The sequence below is a fragment of the Pelobates fuscus genome, chromosome 1 (genome assembly GCF_036172605.1).
Source record: "Pelobates fuscus isolate aPelFus1 chromosome 1, aPelFus1.pri, whole genome shotgun sequence".
Lineage (NCBI taxonomy): Eukaryota > Metazoa > Chordata > Amphibia > Anura > Pelobatidae > Pelobates > Pelobates fuscus.
In genome coordinates, this window is record NC_086317.1 from 406670375 (window position 1) to 406695706 (window position 25332).

Consider the following 25332-nt stretch of genomic DNA (forward strand, 5'->3'; position numbering starts at 1 on the left):
TTCGACAGTCTCAAAGCAAGCGCAGACTCCATACGGAAACAGAGCGCGCACGCGCAGTGTTTCCCACGCTTCGTCACGGCTGGGGGGCGTGGCGAAGCAGCGCCTCGGAAAAAAAACCCGCCTTTCTCAGGCCGCGCACGCGCGTCCCAGCCCAGAAGATTTGTTTAAATCGCGCGAGTGTGTCGCGCAAGGGGACGGTAGGAATGTACGCACGCGTCTGATTGGTCGATGCGCGCATGCGCCGTAAGTTCTGACCCGGCTGCGCATGTGCCAATAGCTAAAGGACCCACTGCCGACCCCCCCCCCCCACACCCCCTCAGAGCGGGCCAAGGCTTTGGACGCAACGGAACCGGGTCACCGAAGAAGTTCGCCAGGGATATCGGCCAGGTACGAGCTATTACCCGAGCTCCCCCGCGGTTCCTCCCCCCCCCCCCCGTGACGCGCGCGCTGCGGAAAGCTGTGTGTGGGGAGTCCAGTCAGAGAGTAATTGGGGTGTAGGTAGCATGGAGCTGTACTCTCACACTAAGTGACTGGGGCCGGTACCCGGGTCACTGACTGGGAGCCAGGAGGACCAGTAACTATCGCTGCGGGCTACGGGCTGGACTTTGGCGCCATGGCTGTAATACTACACTTCCCAGACTCCCAGCTGGCTCTCTGACCGGCGGAGCATCATGGGAAAAGCAGCGGGAGGGGTGCTATAGTTACCGTCTGACTGGTCACCATGGCGACAGGAATGGGAGAATGTGGGTACACCACCACCACCACCAGCTGCTGCTCTGAAACTCCCACAATGCTGTGCGGCTATGCGAGCCATATCAGATCTGATTTTTATTGGCATGGATATAGTGACAACTTATTCCCAGGTGCTTTCCTGTATTAGTATAGGGGCACTGTAGGTGTCATGATGATGCTTCTTCTCCATTAAGTGGTTATGGTGTCTGGAGTCCCCTGGAACCATCTTTACTGTCTGCATTAAACTGTCTTTTTTTTCTTATGCTAAACGAGAGTTCTCGGCCTCTGCTGCTTGAACTAATGAGAAAGTATTAGCCTGAGCAGCAATGGGTGTCTGTGATTGGCTGAGTGTCAGTCATTCAGCCTCTTTCAGAGAAATTAGTTATGACTTGGTAAAAGCTCTGCCTAAGCCATACATCCAGTGGGTAGCCAGGGGCTCTCATTCAGTGTTAAACTGGTCTAAAATGATTTAACAATGATTGGATGGACAGTGCACCGGGGACTCCAGGCACTTTAACCAATTTTAATAAGATTTTTTTTTCATTATAGTGCCCCTTGAAGGGGACTTTAATAACAAATGAAACAAACTAATAGAAATTTTAAGAATGATAGGTTAATGAGGATACCACTTAAATGAGCTTGCAATGCTGTAAGGATCATTGGAGAGGTCATTTGATGTAAGTGTTGTACTACTCTTTCATCTGGCACTAGTGAGGTGTGTATATATATATATATATATATATATATATATATATATATATATATATATATATATATTTTTAATAACCAATAGGACAACATAACACTACAGAGTGCTGAATTGGGTATAATGCTGGTTGTCCAGTCTTGTGACGTTAAGCTGTGAAACCATTTGAGATGCCTGTCTGTGTCTGCTGCTTCTAATCACTACGTTCTGAGCTATTATGGTAAATCTGACGCTGCCGCTTTCAACAAACTAATAATGTCCCATGATGGTATGTTAAAGGGATTTTATAGTGTAAGGAATAAAAAGTTTTATTACTTGCACTATAGCTACCTCTGCATTTCTCTCCTTCATGGACTGCCCTCCGCTTCCTCTGACGCCACTCTGTGGGGGTGGCTAAAGCGCATGCATGGCATTCACGTTTTTGTGAAACCATGACAAAATGGTTTTGCAAACATAATTATTCAGCATTCAAAACATGCCTTCTGTGTTTGGAACACAACATGAGTAAGTTTTGATTTTCATCATATAAGGGTTATTCCAACTAAAAACAGTGTTTTAGTGGATAGCGTGATTCATACTAGCATGAGTCTCCCCCACCAAAAAAGAAAAGTAGAAAAAAAAAACTCCTTCTGCCAGTGTCTTTGGATAGGATGGACTGCTGTTTGTGATTATGACAGACCCCATCTGTGAGCAACATTAGAGTTCTTAGAGGTGGGGTTAAACCAACAATTAAGAGTATTTTCTCTGTTTGCCAATGTTTCATGGTAAAAAGCTCAGCACATACAGACTCCCAAGTACCGTGACCATTTGAAATCACCAAAGTAGTCATAGTGCTTGGAGTAACCCTTTAATGTGTCTAGAATACTTGTATGTCGTTTTATTACACAATGCTGAAATTAAGTATCCGTGTTTGCTCACTATCTGGAGTTTCTCCATTTTAACCTTGTGAGTTGAGTGTATTTGCATTTTTGTAAAGGATTATTCACTAAAGTGTGAATTCAAAATGAATTTTAGATTTAAGGTTTAGAGTAGTCCAAAAGAAAGCATAGCTCACTTGGAGATGTTTTCCAGTGCAGCTATGTCCTTAAAATAAAGGACAATATTTTAAATGTTTGACACTGTAGCAGTAGGAATACATTTGTATTAACAATAGTGGTCCTATAAATTATATAAAATAACACTGTTGGTCAGTGCAGCAACTATTTGAGCAGTTTGACAGAAACTGGGGCTCTTCTAACAAAAAACCCAGTTCCTTTGCTGTCTGGCAAGATAAACCAAATAACCACTTCAGCTCATTGAAGTGATGTGGACCTGAATGAAGTGAAAGTAGTTTTTACTATGAATGCAATTTTATCTTTACTTTGCACATGTATTTGTTGGAGGAAAAAAGTAGTTGACATTTCCTCTTTTCTTAATAGAGGACATGAGAACTTGATTGACTCAGTCTGGAGTATAAGGGGGTGTGTTTAAAGGGAGAGAGTCTTGCTCTATTGGTGCACATGTTAATGAATAAAAAAATAGTGTTAGCAATTTCTTATTTTTTCACACAATTTTTTCTTTTCTCCATTGTAGGCTTTAGAACTATATTGGTAATGCAGTGGTTGTGACGAGCATAATATGGGTAAGTTCGTATTTTATAGAATTAAACCTTAACTGAATAGCTTACACACATACTTGCATATGTATGCTTTTTGTCATTAAGTGGTTAAGCAATAGTTATTTTCTATGTTTGTGGATTGTTTACTTTTCCAGATTTATTTAATTATAATTGTATTTGTTTTTAGTACTGGCATAGATATATTTCTCAAAATGTCGACATTTATTCTTTATTTTTTTTCCCCGCAGCAGATGATATACGAGAAATGGTATGGGAAAGTGAACAAAATTCCACATTTAAAGCACCTTGTAAAGATCCTGCACAAGATTCTTCCTGCACCTATGCTATCCAGGTTTGAATACTTTTCTTTTAAACCTGCTTTAATTTTTACATGTATCTAGCTTCTGTTTGTGATAGCTTGAGAAACATATAGAGGCTCTGTGGCTTAAATAAATAAATATACACAACTTGCCTTTTTACCGTAATCTGATGAAAATGTTGGTGCTATAAAAATACACTGCTCAAAAAAATAAAGGGAACACTTAAACAACACAATGTAACTCCAAGTCAATCACACTTCTGTGAAATCAAACTGTCCACTTAGGAAGCAACACTGAGTGACAATCAATTTCACATGCTGTTGTGCAAATGGGATAGACAACAGGTGGAAATTATAGGCAATTGGCAAGACACCCCCAATAAAGGAGTGGTTCTGCAGGTGGTGACCACAGACCACTTCTCAGTTCCTATGCTTCCTGGCTGATGTTTTGGTCACTTTTGAATGCTGGTGGTGCTTTCACTCGAGTGGTAGCATGAGATGGAGTCTACAACCCACACAAGTGGCTCAGGTAGTGCAGCTCATCCAGGATGGCACATCAATGCGAGCTGTGGCAAGAAGGTTTGAGGTGTCTGTCAGCGTAGTGTCCAGAGCATGGAGGCGCTACCAGGAGACAGGCCAGTACATCAGGAGACGTGGAGGAGGCCGTAGGAGGGCAACAACCCAGCAGGACCGCTACTTCCGCCTTTGTGCAAGGAGGAACAGGAAGAGCACTGCCAGAGCCCTGCAAAATGACCTCCAGCAGGCCACAAATGTGCATGTGTTTGCTCAAACGGTCAGAAACACACCATGAGGGCCCGACGTCCACAGGTGGGGGTTGTGCTTACAGCCCAACACCGTGCAGGACGTTTGGCATTTGCCAGAGAACACCAAGATTGGCAAATTCGCCACTGGCACAGATGAAAGCAGGTTCAGACTGAGCACATGTGACACGAGTCTGGAGACGCCGTGGAGAACGTTCTGCTGCCTGCAACATCCTCCTGCATGACCGGCTTGTCAGTGGGTCAGTAATGGTGTGAGGTGGCATTTCTTTGGGGGGCCGCACAGCCTTCCATGTGCTCGCCAGATGTAGCCTGACTGCCAGTAGGTTCCGAGATGAGATCCTCAGACCCCTTGTGAAACCATATGCTTGTGTGGTTTACCCTGGGTCCCTCCTAATGCTAGACCTCATGTGGCTGGAATGTGTCAGCAGTTCCTGCAAGACAAAGGCATTGATGCTATGGACTGGCCCGCCGGTTCCTCAGACCTGAATCCAATTGAGCACATCTGGGAGATCATGTCTCGCTCCATCCACCAACGTCACATTGCACCACAGACTGTCCAGGAGTTGGCAGATGCTTTAGTCCAGGTCTGGGAGGAGATCCCTCAGGAGACCATCCGCCACCTCATCAGGAGCATGCACAGGCGTTGTAGGGAGGTCATACAGGCACGTGGAGGCCACACACACACTACTGAGCCTCATTTTGACTTGTTTTAAGGACATTACGTCAAAGTTGGATCAGCCTGTAGTGTGTTTTTCTACTTTAATTTTGAGTGTGACTCTAAATCCAGACCTCCATGGGTTGAAAAATTTGATTTCCATTTTTTTATTTTTGTGATTTTTGTTGTCCGCACTTTCAACTATGTAAAGAACAAAGTATTTCAGAAGAATATTTAATTCATTCAGATCTAGGATGTTATTTTTGTGTTCCTTTTTAAATTTTTTGAACAGTGTACTATTTTTTTTTAAATTTTTTTTATTCTTTATTTTTCCAAGACAGGCCAACATAATACAATACATGCTTAACCCCTTCAGGACGGAGTAAATAGTGCACGTTCTGATCAAAACGTAAACAAAAACTGGAATTTGCGCTATGTCTGTTCAATCGTAATTCACCGCTGTCATATTAAGTGCACCCACACTTATTATATATAATTTTGTTCAGGAGAAACAGGGCTTTAATTTATCATTAACTATTCATATATGGAAAATTTATTATGACTAAAATTGTAAAAAAATTTGAGAAAATTAAGTTTTTTTTTTTTTAATTTGTATTTCCCTCTGACATTTTAGCTGTGAATGTCATAATACTGTACTGTTACATATTTGTAATCTGCGATGTCCCTAGAGTACAACAGGACCCCCCATTAACAGATTTTATGGTGTTTTGGAAAGTTTTACAGGGTCAAATATAGAACATTCCATTTTCAAATTGAAATTTTCCAGATTAGTAATGTTACCTTTGAGACGGTGTGGTAGCCCAGGAATGAGGCATACCATTTGAAAAAGTAGACAACCCAAGGTATTGAAAGTGGGGTATGTTTAGTCTATTTTTTATTTTTTTATTTTTTTTAGTAGCCACTTAGTCACAAACACCGGCCAAAGTTAGCGTTCATATTTATTTTTGTGTGAAAAAAGCAAAAAACTAATATTTGCCCAGTGTTTGTGACTAAGTGGCTACTAAGAAGGACTGGACATACCCCACTTGCAATACCTTTGGTTGTTTTACTTTTGCAAATGGTATGCCATCATGGGGGTAATTCTCATTCCTGGGCTACCATACGGTCTCAATGGCAACATTACCAATCTGGCAAATTTCAATGTCAAAAAAATGAAATGCAAGCCTTATATGTGACTCTCTAACTTTCCAAAACACCATAAAACCTGTACATGGGGGGTACTGTTATTCTCGGGAGACTTCACTAAACACAAATATTAATGTTTTAAAACAGTAAAATATTTTACAACAATAATATAGTCCATAAAAGTGCAGTTCGTCTGTAAAAAACGTCACTTTTACTTAAAATATCATCGTTGTAATACAACTTACACTAATATTTGAGATTAGCGAAGTCTCCCGAGTAAAACAGTAACCCTTGTGTACAGGTTTTATGGTGTCTTGGAGAGTTACAGGGCCAAGTATAGTGCTTGCGAATTAACTTCTCTGCACTTTCTCCCTGTGTCAGGCATGTCAATCAAATTTTAATTAATCAAATCACATAATTATGTTAAGATTACTTAAATATACATGTAGTATTTTAATATATATGTATTTATGGGTATTTAAATTCTACGTGTATACTAATGTAATCGTGTGTGTGTGTGTGTGACTGTGTGTGTGTGTGACTGTGTGTGTGACTGTGTGTGTGTGTGACTGTGTGTGTGTGACTGTGTGTGTGACTGTGTGTGTGACTGTGTGTGTGTGTGACTGTGTGTGTGTGTGACTGTGTGTGTGTGTGACTGTGTGTGTGTGTGACTGTGTGTGTGTGACTGTGTGTGTGTGTGTGACTGTGTGTGTGTGTGTGACTGTGTGTGTGTGTGTGACTGTGTGTGTGTGTGTGACTGTGTGTGTGTGTGACTGTGTGTGTGTGTGTGACTGTGTGTGTGTGTGACTGTGTGTGTGTGTGACTGTGTGTGTGTGTGACTGTGTGTGTGTGACTGTGTGTGTGTGACTGTGTGTGTGTGTGTGACTGTGTGTGTGTGTGTGACTGTGTGTGTGTGTGTGACTGTGTGTGTGTGTGTGACTGTGTGTGTGTGTGTGACTGTGTGTGTGTGTGTGACTGTGTGTGTGTGTGTGACTGTGTGTGTGTGTGTGACTGTGTGTGTGTGACTGTGTGTGTGTGACTGTGTGTGTGTGACTGTGTGTGTGTGACTGTGTGTGTGTGTGACTGTGTGTGTGTGTGACTGTGTGTGTGTGTGACTGTGTGTGTGTGTGTGACTGTGTGTGTGTGTGTGACTGTGTGTGTGTGTGTGACTGTGTGTGTGTGTGTGACTGTGTGTGTGTGTGTGACTGTGTGTGTGTGTGTGACTGTGTGTGTGTGTGTGTGACTGTGTGTGTGTGTGTGACTGTGTGTGTGTGTGTGACTGTGTGTGTGTGTGTGTGTGACTGTGTGTGTGTGTGTGACTGTGTGTGTGTGTGTGTGACTGTGTGTGTGTGTGTGTGACTGTGTGTGTGTGTGACTGTGTGTGTGACTGTGTGTGTGTGTGTGACTGTGTGTGTGTGTGTGACTGTGTGTGTGTGTGTGACTGTGTGTGTGTGTGTGACTGTGTGTGTGTGTGACTGTGTGTGTGTGTGACTGTGTGTGTGTGTGTGACTGTGTGTGTGTGTGTGACTGTGTGTGTGTGTGTGTGACTGTGTGTGTGTGTGTGTGACTGTGTGTGTGTGTGTGTGACTGTGTGTGTGTGTGTGTGACTGTGTGTGTGTGTGTGACTGTGTGTGTGTGTGTGACTGTGTGTGTGTGTGTGACTGTGTGTGTGTGTGTGACTGTGTGTGTGTGTGTGACTGTGTGTGTGTGTGTGACTGTGTGTGTGTGTGACTGTGTGTGTGTGTGACTGTGTGTGTGTGTGACTGTGTGTGTGTGTCTGTCTGTCTGTCTGTCTGTCTGTCTGTCTGTCTCAAAATTACCGGCACTCAAGGATTGAAAGTTGCTTAAATCTTCATTTATTTCGAAGGGAACAAAATCGACGTTTCAGCTCCTCACAGGACACATGTCCTGATGAAAGCTCCTGTGAGGAGCTGAAACGTCGATTTTGTTCCCTTCGAAATAAATGAAGATTTAAGCAACTTTCAATCCTTGAGTGCCGGTAATTTTGTATCCTGTATTGTTTTGCCACCAGAGCACCAGGTAAAAAATTTTCTCTTATTGAAGTTGGAGTGCAGGGGTTCTCTGGATTTTGTATATGTATGTATATATATATATATATATATATATATATATATATATATATATATATATATATATATATATATATATATATATATATATATATATATATATATATATATATATATATATATATATATATATATATATATATATATATATATTTTATATTAAATTGTTTCAATTTTTTTTTTTTTTATTATTATTCCCACCAGCAGGGGGACTGTCTGACATTTCAGACAGTCCCCCTGCTGGCAAATCCACAGCCAGCTATAGGGGGCCATGTGATTGCTCTTTGAGAGCGATCACATGGCCCCTGGGGGCCTCATATGCCGGGAGAAGGCTGCCTGGGCTGTCAGGCAGCCCTCCAGAAGAGGATCGCAGCGGAGGTAAGTAAATTGGAGCTCCAGGGGCTGCAAGCCGTTACGGCGTTCTATGCCGCTGCAACGGTTTTAAAGCCCTTTTTAATGTGGGACGGCATAGAACGGCGTTAAGGGGTTAACAGTGTTATGTCGGATTCAATTATAATTATTAATATGTACAGCAACAATGTGGGTCGATTCGTTATCGGTGTAGTCCATCTTGTGGGTTACGATGCCATTTATGATTGTACATAGTTTGCTCTACATCCCATCATATTATATACTCTGTATCGACCTTCTAGTGCTTATTGCGTCTTGATTTTTTTTTTTTGTAAATTCAGAATTTTTTTTTTAAATTCTGAATTTTTTTTATTTTTCATAAAATGAGGTGTAGTATGGTATTGAAAATGACACTTAGGCTTACGCAGAAGCTCAGGTACTTTCTAAGTATTGCAAGGTTACAGAATGAAGAAATGGTTGGTAAGTGCAAGTTGTAAATTCAATTGTATTTTCATTTCTTACAATGTGTCGATATTGGCACATGGAATCTGCAGCATCCTGTCTAGGAGGGTTTGCTATAGTATTGAATATCGCCCAGATTCGTGTATTTAGATCTTTGGTAAACAAAAAAGCAATGTACTATTTCAAAGTCACCTGGACCACTTCACTTCATCTCTAAGGAAGTGGTTTCTAGGTGCAATGGTCATGTAATTTTATCACTGTAATGTAAAACATTGCTGTTTAGTAGATACAGTAATGCCAACACTGCAGGGTTAAAGCTGCACTGTCACACTGTTGTACTCGCCTTTCTCATATTGTTTCCTCTTCTCTTCCTCTCTCAGAATATGTTCCTCTTCTTTATTTCTGATCTAGTTTTCTTTAAAACATAAGACAAAGTTGGGACTACTTTGTCATATGTATTTTTCCTACACTTGAATTTTTTTTTTTGCCAAAGGAGGAACTTAAATTAGCTGAACTTCCTGTGTCAAAGAAAGTACTCACCCTTCTCCTTGACACAGGAAATGGAACGGACTTAAGCTCCTACTTTGGTAAAAATGTAAGAAAAATACATAAGACAAAGTAATCCCTAATTTGTCTTTTGTTTTAAAGAAAAGAACAGATTCTGAGAGCGGAAGAGAAGAGGCAACAATAGGAGAAAGATAACTTTGGCGTGACAGTGCTGTTTTGAATACAACTCTGTTCCTTTTTAATAATTTTCTGAGAGTTCGTTTTATTTACCTATTTGGTTATGATTGCAGCATTGCCTTAGTACTAAATCCATCTTTTGACGTTCTTTATTTTTAGAATACCATGGTTAGTTCTTATACCTGATAGGTGCCCCTGAAGGCACAGAGACTTATATATATCCTTGTAGTAGTCATTTATTACTAACTTCATTTCTGCAGGTGTCATAATTATTCAGTGAAAGGTGTCCTTGTAGGCATAGATTGTTATATCCCTTTCCCTTTATTCTAAATTTTCTTTCAGCTTGCTGAACAGCATTATTGATTTTTCATATCTCTTAGATAAAAAGTAAAATGTCTGCAAATAAGAGATTATATAAAACTTTTGTCTTAAAGCTCTGCCTATATTTACAGGCACTTTACAGAGTATACTATTTTCGCTGGTGTTTTTACACTTTGCTGTGTGGTCCTACATGCTCTGATGACTATTAGGTTGTAACTCTTGATAAATTGCAACATTCGATAGTAATCTTCATTTGTTACACTGTTTTAGTGACTAATTTCATTCAACAGTTTCAGTACTCTCTGTTTAGAGCTAGACATCTAATTTTTCATTATATCTGTCTACCTAGACATTCCAACTGACATTTTCTAATTTAATACGTTTTTAAATTTTACAGATTCTCTCTATTTCCTTTCTGTACATTTAGGTCTATTGAGAGTAATTTTGTATAATGATCACCTTGTATCTTTTCACTATTAAAAGTAATATTTTAAATTATCATTATTTTTTTTACGGCAGCGTCTCTCCTCCTTTTTCTTACCATATTCTATTCAGGGTTAACCCCTTCACTGCCCTATCACTTTACTTTACATCAGGCTTCCACTCTGCTAGATTTCTAAAAAATATTTTTAGAATAGTTGTGGAAAACCCTGTGTAGTTTCTAGAGTAAGCTAAGAGTTTAAATTGTCTTAATCCAGGATATTATTTATGTGTTTATATCGGTAATCTTACAGGATACATTCTTCCCATGCTTTTCATTTGCTAATGACTACAAAAATTTGTGTGTGCATAATCTTTGATATGTTTTCGTTCAATTTCTACATGTTACATTGTGCAGACCTGTTGCTTAAAGTTGTTGTAAATTGGCAATTTAAAACTTTTATTTTTTTATTGTTTTTCCTTCTTATCCAGTTCACTACATTTCTACATAAACCCTTGGAGAGACCGGTAATGACTTCCCTTCCAAAATCAAATTTCTATAAAGGTAAGTTTATATTTTTTGAATTTCTGTGAATATCTGTTCTCTGTGACATTATTGATGATGCTGTTTTTGTTACATGCTGAAATGGGGAAAAAAATGTTTTCCCTTTTTTTTTTTTTTTTTGTTTTGTCCTCTGATCTCAGCAGTAACTACAAGGGCTTTTTCTCAGCCATATTGTATTTAGCTATTTTCTGCGTCCAATAAATAAGGTTGGGATCTAGTATTGCTATACACACTAAAACTATTCTGACTCCCCATCTTTACTCCAATTTATCCTTTTGATTCAATAAAGTATTTGTATTTTGGATACATTTTGTACAATCTAGCTGTGGGTTTTAGGTTTATTTACCACACTAGGCTTATCTCTAAGCAAGTTATTTTACTGACAATATAAATTTTCTTTCCTTTTTTTAACATACCTGCCCCCCTGTTTTGGGGGTGTACTCTCCTTTTGTTCTTGTATGTATGTTTTATGAAGAACTTTCAAAATTGAGGGATGACACCTTGGATATAGTTCCAAACCCCATTGAACTGTGCACACTTACTCAAAGCAATAACTTTTTAACTACTGGATATTTTTAAGACTGCATTTGATTTTTATTTAGGCGTGTGTGTGTGTTTGTGTGTGTGACTAGATCTTAAATTCTTGGGAAAAGGGGCCGCAACTACTTCTGTGAAAATGTTGTTGTTTTGCTATAGTCTGTTAAAAGGAACCGATTCAATGCTAGCATTGAGTGGTCAATTAAGAGTGCACATCTTCTAATTGGGTGTATTGTGACCTGGACATCCAGAGTCATGTGTTTCATATTACAGTTGTATCTGTTTATATCCTTGAAACATGCTTTGCTATGCAACTGCATACCTCCACGTCATTGCTATCTATTCATTGGTTCATAGCTGGAAGAAGCTAGTTCTATTTCCATGGCTGGATTAGAGGGGGAATACGAGTATCATGTGCACTTCAAGCAAATAACTGGCATAACTGTAGTTCACACACAAGCTTATACTTCTGTGACCATCAACTTAGTAATATATGTATAATGCTAGTTGTATGCAAATGTCTTAAAGCAAGCATGTCAAACTCAAAGGCTAGCCCGGGCCAAATATACAAGGTTTAAGTTTGTGGGCCGCAAAAAAAAAACCCTTAAATTTTCATAAAGTAGGTTTGTTTTAAAAACTACATTAAAAAAAAAAAAAAACAGCATCTCAGCTTGGCTCTTTCCTCTGCAAAAGTAAATTACTTCAATACCCTCATAACCACGCGCTCCTGCCAACCCAAACGGCTATATCACACTTTTAACTCTCTTCTTCGCCCTGTTGCTGCTCCTCCTCCTACCGACTTAAACGCCACAAACTTTTCAACTCACTTCATTGATAAGATCTTTACAATCAGGGAAGAGATCTCTCATTTTTATTCCTCCTCTTACAATATTTCCCCCAACCTCACTCCTTCTGCCGCTACAGCGGAGGAGATTTCTGATCTGCTCCAGTTCTCCCGCCCCACCACCTGCTCCCTTCATCCTATTCCCTCACATCTCATCCGTACTCTGTCTCCTTCTCTTGCTTTGCATCTCACTAAAATTCTCAATCTCTTCCTCTCTTCTGGCATATTTCCATTACCCTTCAAACATGCGACTGTAACCCCGATTCCAAAAACAAGCCCAGCCTTGACCCTAACTCCTTGTCCAACTACCGCCTATCTCCCTACTGCCTTTTGCGTCCAAGATCCTTGAAAGACTTGTGTATGTGAGATTGACAGACTTGCTCGACCCACATCAGTCTGGTTTCTGCACTCAGCACTCTGTGGAAATGGCCCGACCAAAGTATTAAACGATCTACTCGCTGCAAAATATCATGGTCACTTCTCTATCCTAATTCTCCTTGACCTTTCTGCTGCTTTTGATACTGTTGATCATAAACCGCTTCTTCTCATCCTCCGTAATCTTGGTCTACAAGTTATTGCTCTCTCCTGGTGCTCCTCGCACCTCACCCAGCACTCTTTTAGTGTTTCTTTCTCTGCCTCTTCTTCCCAACCTCTCTGTTGGTGTCCCTCAAGGTTAAGTCCTTGGTCCACTACTGTTCTCAATCTATACTGCCTCAGCTCCTTTTGACTTCCAATATCACTTCTATGCGAATGACACGCAAATCTATCTGTCCGCCCCTGTTGACTAGTATCTCTGACTGCCTCTCTGCTATTTGGAACTAGATAGCTGCCCTCTTCCTTAAGTTCAACTTATCCAAAACAGAATTTCTCAAGTGTTGCTACCCCTGTTTGTCTCACTCCACATTAATGGTGCTACCATCAGCTCCACCATGCAGGCTTTCTGCCTAGGTGTTCTCTTTGACTCCGACCTCTCCTATACCCCTCATGTCCAGTCGATTGCCAAATCCTGCCGCTTCCATCTTAAAAACATTGCGCGCATCCGCCCCTACTTTACATCAGATGCGGCCCAGGTGCTGGTCCATGCCATTGTCCTCTCTCGCCATGACTACTGCAATCTGCTTCTCAGTAGTCTTACATGAGTCCAACTCGCCCCATTGCAGGCAGTCCCCCTGCAGGCAGATACCTGGACACCTATTGTGGCCATGTGACCGCTCTGAGTGATCACATGGCTTTAGGGTCCTAATTCGCCGAGGGGAGACTGCCTGGGCTGTCAGGCAGTCTCCCCACACCGGGAGCAATGGCGATCGCCGCCGGGGCAACCGCGGCGATCAGGTAAGCAAATAATACTGTTGTGACGGTTCAGGACAGTCACCGGTCCTCAAGGGGATTTTTCCGATGACGGTCCTGAACCGTCGCCGGTCATTAAGGGGTTAGAGGGGTCTATTCAGCAAACAACGTTATTTTACAGACTCAGCTGACTTAATGTTTTAGTTATTATTGGCATTTATATAGCGCCAACAAATTCCGTAGTATATTATTGGAGGGGGATATTAAACAATAAATGGGACAATTACAAAAACTTACAGGCACAGGAACTTACAACCTCGAGGGTTCTCCTGCATTTGACTGTTAAAATACTTTTAGTGGTTACTATTCACTAAACCAAATAACTGAATTGAGCAAATTGGGTCCCTGGTAATTTCAAACAAATCGCACTGCTACAGTGAAATTCATTGCCAAATAGTTCAACCAAATGACAGCTTGCAACAGAACTTTGACTGTATATTTACCTGCAAGAAAAAAAGAATACATTTTAATGTGAATTTAAATTGTGATATATTTTTTGTATTTTTTTCTTTTATATTGCTTTTTTGTGTCTCCCTCTCAGAAATGTCAAAAACTGGGAAGCCGATGACTGTGGACACAACAATGTTCACACCGTCATTTGACATTGTTAAAGCAAAGCAAAATGGCAATGGTCGCTCTTCGATATTTCCAGCACAAATCTCTGTCAATCAGAAACCAAGAGCAGTTCGATGTATCCATCCAGATGCCAAAACTATGAGGTAAAAGCATGCGCAGTTTGTATAGAATGGTTTAGTGGCTGTACCTTTTTGACATGTCTTTCTAGACATGCTATGCCTAATGGTAAAGACGTGATGGATACTTTTGGGGGGAATTATGTGTAATTGCTCATAGTTACACATTCAAATTTGTATTCTCTACACTGTTTTTGCTTGGTGACAAACTTTGCAACTGCCACCCATGTATCTCAAGATTTTACTTGGTTGGTAGATACTATAAGCACCCAGACTACTTCATGTCTATGAAGTGGTCTCTGTGTAGTGCCCCATGCGTTTTGCTTCCACAGTGTAATACATTGCCATTTGGGAAGTGCGGCAATGTTAGATTGTGGGGCTAAATAAACCTCTACTGGCTGTTATATTAACTGGCTGTCACTACATGGTGCTTCTGGAGTGAGAACAGAGTCAAACTGTGTAGTTGACATTTTGTGTCCTTACACATTGCATCAAGATGTCAAATTTATCTTTGCTTCTCATAAAGAAACATTGCATTCATTGATTGGCTGACCCTTCTCATGCACTTGTTATACATAATGCTTCTCTATAAGAAGCATTGGGATGAAAAGTAGTCTGTAGATGTCTGCATTCTTGCAGGTTAAAAATATGGGTCAGGTGGCTGGAGAAAGATTAAGTAAAGCTTTACTTGAATCTGTACACTATAGTTTACCTTTTAACTGATATTCCACTATTTTTATTTATATATTTTAATTTATTCATTGAGTACTCTTTAAGTTGCCATATGTGCTTTCTGGCCAATATTTGTTCTTAAAGAGATCTTGTAGGACCAGGAAAACAAAACTTTTCCTAGCACTATAGGGTTTTTAAGGTCCCCCTCTCCCACGGGGCTGAAGGGGTTAAAACCCCTTCAGCCACTTACCTGAATCAAGCGCCAATGTCCCTCGACTCTGGGTCAGGCTCCGCCCACGCTCCTCCCCCGCCAACTTCAACCGCCAGGGGAGACCTAACGCGCATGCTCGGGAATGGCCATGCGCCTTAGACCTCCCCATAGGAAAGCATTATTCAATGCTTTCCTATCGGAAAAATCTGACGCTTGAGGTAATTGTGCAGAGCGTACAGTGTCCCTTTAATCATTATGTTCTAATCTAGTACATTAACCTCAGATACATGTCATACAGAAGTCAATGTTTTCACCATTTCTTTACTTGTAGACAATCTGACGACCGTCAAATAATAAAGCAAAATGTAGATTGTGTTCTGACAGTTAATACCTAAACTTTCATGGTAAAGGTAAACTAAATATTGGTGTATTTTTAAGAACTGCATTTCTGGTACACCTGTAACTTCAGGGTTCGTTTAATGTCTGTTTTTTATGGTAATTTAAGCATTTTTATTTTATTAGTGGGCCTTCAAACTCGGTTTTTCCAAAAACAAATTCTGGTCTCTCCTCTGCTTTTGAAAAATCGTTTCCTATTAAGAGCGCTGCAGGTTCATCCTCAAGAAGTGGCACATGTCGACGTAGTCCAAAGAAAGTTCAAAGACGGTATCTCAGTACCGTAGAAGAGGTAAATGGGTAAAATGTGATGTGTCCAATTTTTAAAAATACCTTTTTGCTTCCAATTGTCTATTGGATTGGTTACATCTGAGTAAAGACATGAAATATTGATTTGTAAACATTTTAAGCAAACATGTTTATCTCCTGTCAGATGTATTACACTTAACTTTTTTCTTTCTTTTTTTTTTTTTTTTAAACTTTAAAATACAGAGTGCATGCACTAGCTTTAACCAGGTGTGGGAAGGGAGGCAGGGAGTTAGGGTTGGACAAAAGGGAGGGTTTTAAATATATTCTAAAAATATAAAAGGCAAATGTTACTAAATGGGGAGGGGGGGGAGACTTTGAAGCTTTCCCTTGCAGGTGTGATCCCAGTGCTGCCTGCAAATGTAGAAGCTCATAATGTCTGTCTCCAGCATGCAGGGCGTGCTGAGGAGTGATGTCATTTTTGTACAGAATTCACACTATGACTCCCGAATGCAATTTGGGGCTGCTGCTGTCATGTGTGCCAGGTGTGCAACCTCTGGCACAAACGTACAAATATTTGTGTGCAGCATTTCTTAGATAAAAAAAAAAATATGACTACCTCTAAAAACAGAAGAGATTTTTTTTTATTTTTATTTTTTTTTATTTTTTTAAAACACAGATTCCCATAATCACCTTTTTTGTTTCCGGTCTTTGTTTTTCAGACTGTACGTGAGGAAGAAAAAGAGATTTATAGGCAACTACTACAGGTAGTGACTGGGAAAACGTATCTGTCCACAACCTCTATCTTTCCTCCTGAAACGTAAGTTGCAATCATCTTTAGAACTTGCATATTTTGTAAACGTATGTTTATTGCATGTTTATTGAAACAGTATTGTTTTTTTGGCAGATCTCGGTGTTTGAGTTCAAGCAACAGTATTTCAGAACAACCTGGTGCTTCAAGCCTCAGTTCCCTGGAACCTTATAGCCTTGATTTAGAAACGTCATACAAGCCCTCTCTAAGTTTTATACAGCCATCGACTCATGTTCTTGAACCATTGTTTAATAACACATCTGAAATTAAACTTAACAGTGAGGCTAGAATCCCTATTAATAAACAGCTCTGCAAGGAACAAAATCACACAAGTCCGTCACAATCTGAAGGTACGTAGTTTTTATTTTATTTTTTTTATTTTTTGGAACATGCAAAATTTTAAACATGCTTTGTTTTTAAATTTTCCTCTCCCCTTTTTCTTTGAAAGATGACCGTACACACACACTTTTTTTTTTTGTATTGTAATCAGGGCTCACAATTTCCAAAAGCCATTTGACTACAAATTCTTTATTTTTTGGTAAATCTCTTTATTTGTTGGTTGTAGGATAACATGACAATTCGGCTCGCAGGCCGTCATGAAAAACAATCGACAGACAAGTGTGGTGTCGGACATTTTGAACCTAAAACATCATTCCATGTAGCAGAGCTCCATAACTATGTTGCAATATGTTTCATTTCCCCTCTTTTTTTTTTTTTCCTTCCCCCCCCCTTTGAAATAATACAACTATGGAAAATATAACAGGAAAGTTATGCTCGCAGGCCTTTAGTAGTAACAAACATAGTTTAAGGACATGTTTACGCCTTATGATTCTCTGTAGGTAGATTAGCAGTGTTGTGAATTATCTTTTATTTTCGTCCCATCGTCATGTGTAAGGTATAGTATGTACTCTGTTTGTAGTAGACAGCGTCTATGAGCTCTCCTTGTCGCTCATGGATGTTCATGTTCGGTATGGGATCCTATGACGGGTGACCTCGCATGTGGTATGTATGTGGTGGCTACGCGTCTTGACTACAAAGTCTAAGCACTGTTGTAATGTTACACTAAGTTACGTTCTGATGTTTCAAATTTTAAAATCAACTCGCATGACCATGTCATACAGTTATTCAGGCTTGTACATTCTTTACTTTTTACGATGTCTGAAACAAGCTGGTTTGTACACTTTTCAGGTTCAAGTTCAGATTTAGTCCTTGAAGATGCTGTACCCAAAGAACAAAAATCTACTAGGTGAGTTTTCAGTACTTATTCTGACGTTGGTATATTTTAAGTGCAAGAGAAAGTTGACACTTTAGCTCTTAATACATACTAATGCCCAGCAATATAGACATTGTCTATGTTAAATAAATAGACCACGTCTATATTGCTGGGCATTAGTTTGTATTAAAAGCTATTCTAGAGGGGTGGAGGAGTCCTTTTTTTATTTTTTATAACTCTCTATAACATGTTTGCAAAATTTAAGATTAAAATGGCAATCTTAAATGTGTAAATATAAAAGGGTATATTTGGATAAGAATTACTTATAGTGCTAATCTGACCCATGTTATATAATGGTAGCCCCAAGCAAGTTTGTGTGCTTTCATTTTTTTTTTTTTTTCATTTTTTTTTTCTTTCAATGAATATCCTTATAATTCTACGTTTCTTTCTTTCTTTTCTTTTTCTTTTTTTTAGTCAATCAATTTTCCAGGCATTACTCTGGATAAAAGAAATGTAAGTAACACTTTTTTTTTTTCTTTTCTTAAATTGATGACTCATTCTTTTTGCTTACTAATGTTCATTCCATGTTTATTAGCTCTAGCACCTATGATTCAAGAGCAAGAGAAAGAAGCAGACAAATAGAAAAAGAAAAAGCACGTGCTTTACAGTTACAGAAAGAGGTAATGTATGTGTAGGGGGCTAAACAATAGGCAGTAGGGAAGAATGTTAATTGCATACAGAGCAAAATGTTAATTTGGGTTAGTTCTTGCAAGAGGTTGAGTATTTTGACTGAAATTCAAAGACTCTAATGTATGATCCTCTTTAGTAAATGCTTATCTTTATGGTGCAGGAAAATCTATGTTCATATGCTTTAAGGAAACATGGGATACTAAAACTAACCCATGTTAAGTAGATAGTGTTTTAAAATATGCAAATATGTAAAGTTTTTGCACACACACAATTTGCAGAGTTTAGTCACATTACTAATTTCCTCCATTTATGTATTTTAACCTCTTAAGGACACATGACATGTGTGACATGTCATGATTCCCTTTAATTCCAGAAATGTGGTCCTTAAGGGGTTAATGAAAACCTGGAGCTATACAAGTGGCTATTGCAGCAGGTTTTCAAAGCTCTTTATACATGGCAGCTAGAGAATGCAGGGACTTCTATGGCTCAGAATTGCTTTACTAAGGACTTATTTTAGTGCAGCTGTAAATGTAATATTTATTTTAATTATGTTTTTGCATTCTAATCTACATAGCGATTGCGGGACCATTCGGTTCAAGAATCTGTAGACTTGCACCTAAGGGTGCCTCTTGAAAAGGAAATACCTGTGACTTTGCTTCCAAAAAAAGAAATACAGGAAGAGGAGAATGAATTTCCTGAATTAACAGAGGTACGTTTATTAAACAAGATACCTACTTAATTTGCAGTGTGCACTAAACACACTAATGTGGCGAAAATATACCAGCTACTGTATTTAATAAGCTATAAGACATGGTTAGTATTTGCCTTTTACAGTGCCTCTAAGCACCAAAACCTCTACTTCGACAACTTTTGACTGAAAATGTAAATTTGCATTTCTGAGAAATGGCAAAATTTACAGTTTGTCAAAAACATGCCTCTGACTGTCAAGTTCACTAGAGGCACTTCCTTCTTCAGATCCTTGAATGTTCGATAATGTTTAGTGTTATCACACACAGCATGATGCTGAATGCAGCTAATCCTTTTTATAGAAAAACATTGCTCTGTCTGTATGTGTCCTCTGCTTTGAAGATGTATTCCTAACAGTTTAGTGTCCCTTGCCCTCCCTCCCCCGCTCCATCCTTAAAAGGATTACAATCCTTTGAACACTTACCTGATTCCAGCGCTGAGTTACCTCTGCGCCTGCCTTTGGGGTTTTGCTTGACGCTGCATTTCCACATGCAAAGCGAGAGGACGTTCTCATTGTGATGCTGCTATATGGTAATCTTGAAAGGAATTTGTTTGTTTTCTTCTTTAGATTACAGGCCCCCTTTAAAATGTATCTATCTCAATCTCACTTTATACATCCAGTGCAGAACAAAACTCTCACCGCAGCCCAATCCTACTTGAATTAGTCACTGTACTCTAGGTTGTAAAGCAATCTTCAAAGTTATCTCACGTTTATTGGTGGTATCGGTCATTTTGAAATATATGGTTTTTAATGTAACCTTTTTTTTTTTTAATTCTTTATTTTTCATCGACAGAGGTTACATGTACAGAACATATGTGAAAATAAACATATTTTATATCATTATAAGCATGATAAAAAGTAACACTTGCAGCACCTTTTAACGCTTCAATTTACCCTGATTTATGTCTGAGTGCTCCTGATTAATGTGCTCTGCTAGGGTCATTCCTCCTGTCCGTGTTATTTACACAATCAAGTTACCTCTTGTCAACATTTTTGTCCTTTCTAAGAGATTAACAGCGCTTCTTATATTCTGATCAAGTGAAATGAGACGGTACATCAACGTAGATGTGTTTCCCACTGGTTATGTCCCTGTTTGATCTGTGTCATGCGATATTTGTCATAGACTTTGAGATTCCGCGTCTCTTTCCTTATTCTCTTTCTTATACCAGTACTCAGTTGGTTCCGCCCCCTGAATTTGTTAACCTTGAGGAGAAGAACAGTAATAGAAAAGTGAGATAGAGAAAGATAAGAGAGGTGGTGGTGGTGGTGGTGGTACAAAAGGCTGCTGGGGAATTGTGCTCTGTTATTCTGTCTTGTGAGGATGGGTGGTGGGGGGGTGGGGAAATCGATGTCCCTCAGCACAGGGGGCTATCCTCCCATGGTGCCCATATTTTCTGAAATGTTTTTTGGGTCCCCTTAAGTCTTGCTGTGAGGTCGTCCATTAGGTGGACTTCCCGTATTCTGTTAAGGACCCCCGCTATTGATGGTGTGGTAGGTTTAAGACAATCGGAGGCCATCGCTTTCCTAGATGCGAGGGTTATTTTGTGTATAAGTTTCTGTTCGTTTCTAGTTCACTTGTCTGGTCCTACTTAGGAGGTATATCCACGGGTCCAGGGGAGGGGCCCTGGCTAGTACCTGAGTTACCAAGTCTCTAACCTTTTGCCACAATTGTGCTATCTGTGGGCATGCCCACCACATGTGGACATACGTTCCCTTCATACTGCACCCTCTTCAGTACACATCTGTTGGTGTCTTTCATGTGGTATATCTTGACCGCAGTTGTGTACCACCCTAGCATTGATTTAACAGCTTGTTCCTGTAATGTAACGCATATAGAGGCTGTGTGGTTGGCCTCCCATATCTCCTGCCACTCTATTCCCTCCAGTTCCTCGCCTAGATCCCTCTCCCACTGTTCTGAACAGATGTGTGTGTGTAGGCATATTCAATGTAACCATTTTTTAAAGCTGTTTTAGCCATAACCACTTATTTTGTTTATTAGGAAATGGATCGAGAAATAAAACGTGCATTTTTTGGTGGCAGCCAAGATCAAACTTTAAGTGAAGCCTTTCGTTTAGCAATTACCCGTAAGGACATTATGACACTGAATAATCTGAACTGGCTAAATGATGAGGTATGTATTTTAACTGTGTAGTAGTGTGTTTTGTGTTTTTGGGGGGAGGGGTCAAACTAAAATTAAAATCCTAAGCTTAAATTTTTCTAATTTAAACAGCTCTTTATATTGCTTTATATCTTTCAATTTGTTTAAGTGTTATAAAGTACAATCTGTCACTTTTCACTCTCTACATTCAGATTATAAATTTTTATATGAATCTTTTGGTTGAAAGAAGCAAGAAAAAGTGTTTTCCCACGGTCCATGCATTCAACACATTCTTTTATCCCAAGTTGAAAAATGGCTATCAAGCTGTTAAAAGATGGACAAAAAAGGTGGACATATTCTCAATGAACATTATATTGGTTCCAGTTCACCTTGGAGTTCATTGGTGTTTAGCAGTAAGTAAAGAGATGCACCCATTTAAATGAAAAGTATATTGCGTTCTAGTTGTTAAACTGTTCTATATTGATTCAGTATATCACTTTTTCTAATTGTGTTTGTCTAATCTATAGGAGGAAATCAAACATTTTTGTTTTTGTTTTGATTTTATTTTTCTCTTCCCTTTCAGGTGATAGATTTTAGGAAAAAGTCCATCACATATTATGACTCCATGGGTGGTTTAAATAATGAAGCTTGCAGAATATTATTGTAAGTACTCCTGATTTATAAACATTTGTTTATTTTAACCAAGTACTTATTACATTCACTTTGTTTTTAATAAAAGTTTTTCATAGAACATTGCAATTATTAATGATTCCAGAAATCGATTTGTAGAAATCTTCCATCTTGCCAGTTTTCAGTTGCTACTTCAAATTCTGCAATCTCCTATAGTGAAATTCTGGCCTTCTGCTTGGTTATTGGATTTATTTACTAAACTCTGAATTGTAGTGAGTTGAAGGCAAAATGTAGTCAACAATAGATAATTAAGAAAAATTCTCCCACTCTGTTATAGTCAACAAATTTGCAATGCATGTTTTCATCCTTTGCAGTTTGGAGATTAGTCTACAAACCCTTAAGTATTATATAAGTGTGTGTGTGTGTGTGTAGTTCAAGCAAGTTTATCAATTTTTTTTTTCTCCATACAGACATTACCTAAAACAAGAGAGCCTAGATAAAAAGGGAGTATGTTTTGACACAAATGATTGGACTCTGTCCTGCAAGAACAATCAGGTATGCTTTTGTGACATTTATACCTGTGTCTTTTTTAGGCTTGCTTAAATTAAATGCTTAAATATTCATTTTTAGGAAATCCCACAACAAATGAATGGGAGTGACTGTGGAATGTTTGCCTGCAAGTATGCAGACTACATTACCAAAGATAAGCCAATCACCTTTACCCAGGTAATTCCAAAGCATTGCTTGCTGTCATCCCATTTTTGTTATAGTGCTGTGTGTGGGTTTTTATTTTTTTTGTTCACTCTGCTTTTTCTTAATAGATATTAAAGTAATGTATCTGTATAGTCCATTCTATTTAACTCTCTTCATCCAACCTGTTGGTCTTTGGGAAATTATCCAGCAAAACAAATATGAAAATACTTCAATACAGTCTAACAGATTTTCAGTTTTCTATGTTTATCCCCACTCCAATAATGCTATTTTATTAAAATGTTTTGTGTGTTATTGACTTCACCAAATGTCACTAGTCATTCAAGGGTCTTTGCTTACTTAAAGCTTTCCCTTACTTGTTTCGCCATCTTTCTCCTAGCATCCATCTTCAGTTCCTGTCAATTCCCTTAAGACAATGTCCCATCCTAGAATGTAATGCTTTTTTCCACATAATTGGCACTAAAAAGCAGATATAATACTGGGTTCAGTTAGATATTCTGTATCCAAGCAGTGTTTCAGAGGACCCCTGTTGACAAAGACATTATTCTTAACAAGTTTATAATTGCTAAGATAATTAGATTCACCCCCCGTTTTTCTTTTTGATTGCAGCGTCACATGCCATACTTCAGAAAGAAAATGGTTTGGGAAATTCTTCATCAGAAATTGCTTTGAAATTTCTCTGGAATTAAGAGAATTCAAAAAGTAACCGGTGACAAATGTATCACCGTTCACTGAGCAGAACATGGACCAAGGAACATCAGCTTTTTTTTTTTTATAACACAACACGTTTACTAATGTAAATGGTAAAAACTGTTATGGCTTCCTGCCATATTTGTTAATTATATTGCCAAACCTTTGACTTTTTTTTTATTTTTTTTTGTAATTTCCTACATTAAATTCTGTCTAAAAATAGACCTATTTAACATAAATGCCTACTTATGTAATTTTTCAGATGGGATTTTCATTGAGTAAAATATATTTGCATTTTGAGCTGTGATTCTAACCGTAAATTCTCTTCAGACACGCCTATAAAGTTCAGTCACATTAACTGCAAAGGTGTATGTTAATAAGTTCCAGCACTATTTGCTCTGATAATGAGCATTCACTGTTTGTACTTGTATAATAGAATATATATATTTCCAGCTACTGTTTTATAAAGTGTGTACTTAAGTGTGATATAACAAACCACTTTCTGATTTCTGTCTTTTCTATAGTGGAATTTTTTTTTTTGGGGTAGGGGGGGGGGGGTTAGGTGGGGATAAGATTTGAAGTACTAGTGCATAATTGTAATATAAGAGTACTTCTTTAATATGGTTGTGCTTTTTTTTTTTTTTTTTTTTTTTATCAATGGTTTAAGCCTACCTCAATTCGGTTTAAAGGAAAACTCATTACAATATAATATTATGTAATTTCCCTTGTATCCCTTCTTAAGGAAAATCTACTTTTACTGCAACAAACTGGTCGGTCTGTGTGTGTCCTCCCCCCTCTGTTTATTTAGTGTGATCCTTTGTTAGATGTGCCACTTGACTGACTCAGGATTACTCCATGAATGAAATTCGCTCTGACTTAGCTTCCAAAGTTATCATTGATGGCAGGGAAATGGGAAGCTCACCTCTGTATAGCCGTGATAACCTCAATCTTTCTACTTACTAAATGCTTCGCAACCACAGGTGTCTGCGTCATGTTAAAAGTGCATTCATTGAGTGGAAATTGCATCTGCTGCAGTAAAAAATGATTTCATATATGTAAAAAGCAAACGTTTTAATGATGGTTTTCCTTTAACTACTCATGACAGCGGTGGATATTAACTGATTTGCTAATTATCACAATTTAGTGGCCTGAGATGTTTGACTGTAGCAATCACTTGACCAGCAAGACTGACAGAGTAAAGAAATGAAAGGCGAAATAATATATTTGGGGAGAAAAATATTTTTCTAATTGCTTTTTTTTCTGCTTTTGCTTTTCAAGAAATATTTAATGTAGTTTTTCTATACAAAATTGTGTACAGTGAAGCTTTTTTTCATGTTATTCACTTGCCTATTTTCTATTTAAATAAAATGTAAAACATTTGTGCACTTGATGTTGATTTACGATTAATACTTAATCATTCTTTCCACAATGACTTCTTGTTCGTACTGAAGAATTCACTCTCAAACTTTAAGGGCAATCACAACAGATGTAATCCCAGAAAAAACTGATAGGGGTGCAATATAGAGAACCAATATAAAGAATATATAATAAAACTGCTTAATCATTTTGATCCACAGCTACGTATAAAATGACCATAGGAGACAATTGATAACTCACAATTTCGTCTGGCTATATAAGCATGTAAAAGGTGTATCAATGCTGCTCCAGATCTCCCTTTACAGTCTTTCAGTTGTCAAAGGTCAAGACTCAGAAATAAAGGCAAGAATAACGACATTAATGCAGCAAATAAATAAAAAAAAATCTAAAGCGCTACATCAGATAAAAAAGCACAAATGAATAATAAAGAGTTTACTAACAGCACAACATTTTTTGGGGGGGTTTTAAAATTTTTCTTTATTGGTACAAAAGTGATATACAGTACAATCAAATGAGTACACTCAGATTGACAATCGATTAGAAATGACTATAATAACAACGTGTTACACGGTGCCGAAGCAATTGCGAGGAA

The 25332-nt window shown here is 38.5% G+C and overlaps 1 protein-coding gene across 2 annotated transcripts; it reads left to right on the forward strand.

The window, feature by feature from the left end:
- Positions 1-291: 291 nt before the first annotated feature.
- LOC134596788 (sentrin-specific protease 1-like) lies at positions 292-23894 on the forward strand. 2 transcript variants are annotated; one of them, XM_063444790.1, is made up of 18 exons: positions 292-387; positions 3011-3059; positions 3284-3387; positions 10758-10830; positions 14100-14277; positions 15656-15818; positions 16495-16592; positions 16680-16933; positions 17772-17829; positions 18271-18309; positions 18392-18476; positions 19061-19195; positions 21234-21365; positions 21545-21745; positions 21916-21995; positions 22433-22517; positions 22593-22688; positions 23283-23894. In XM_063444790.1, exons 2-18 carry the CDS (start codon positions 3056-3058, stop codon positions 23343-23345), a joined length of 1848 nt encoding a protein of 615 aa, XP_063300860.1. In that variant the 5' UTR covers positions 292-387; positions 3011-3055; the 3' UTR covers positions 23346-23894. The 2 variants fall into 2 exon arrangements, with proteins under 2 accessions (XP_063300860.1, XP_063300861.1); XM_063444791.1 differs by having other exon boundaries at positions 3287-3387.
- The last annotated feature ends 1438 nt before the right edge of the window (positions 23895-25332 follow it).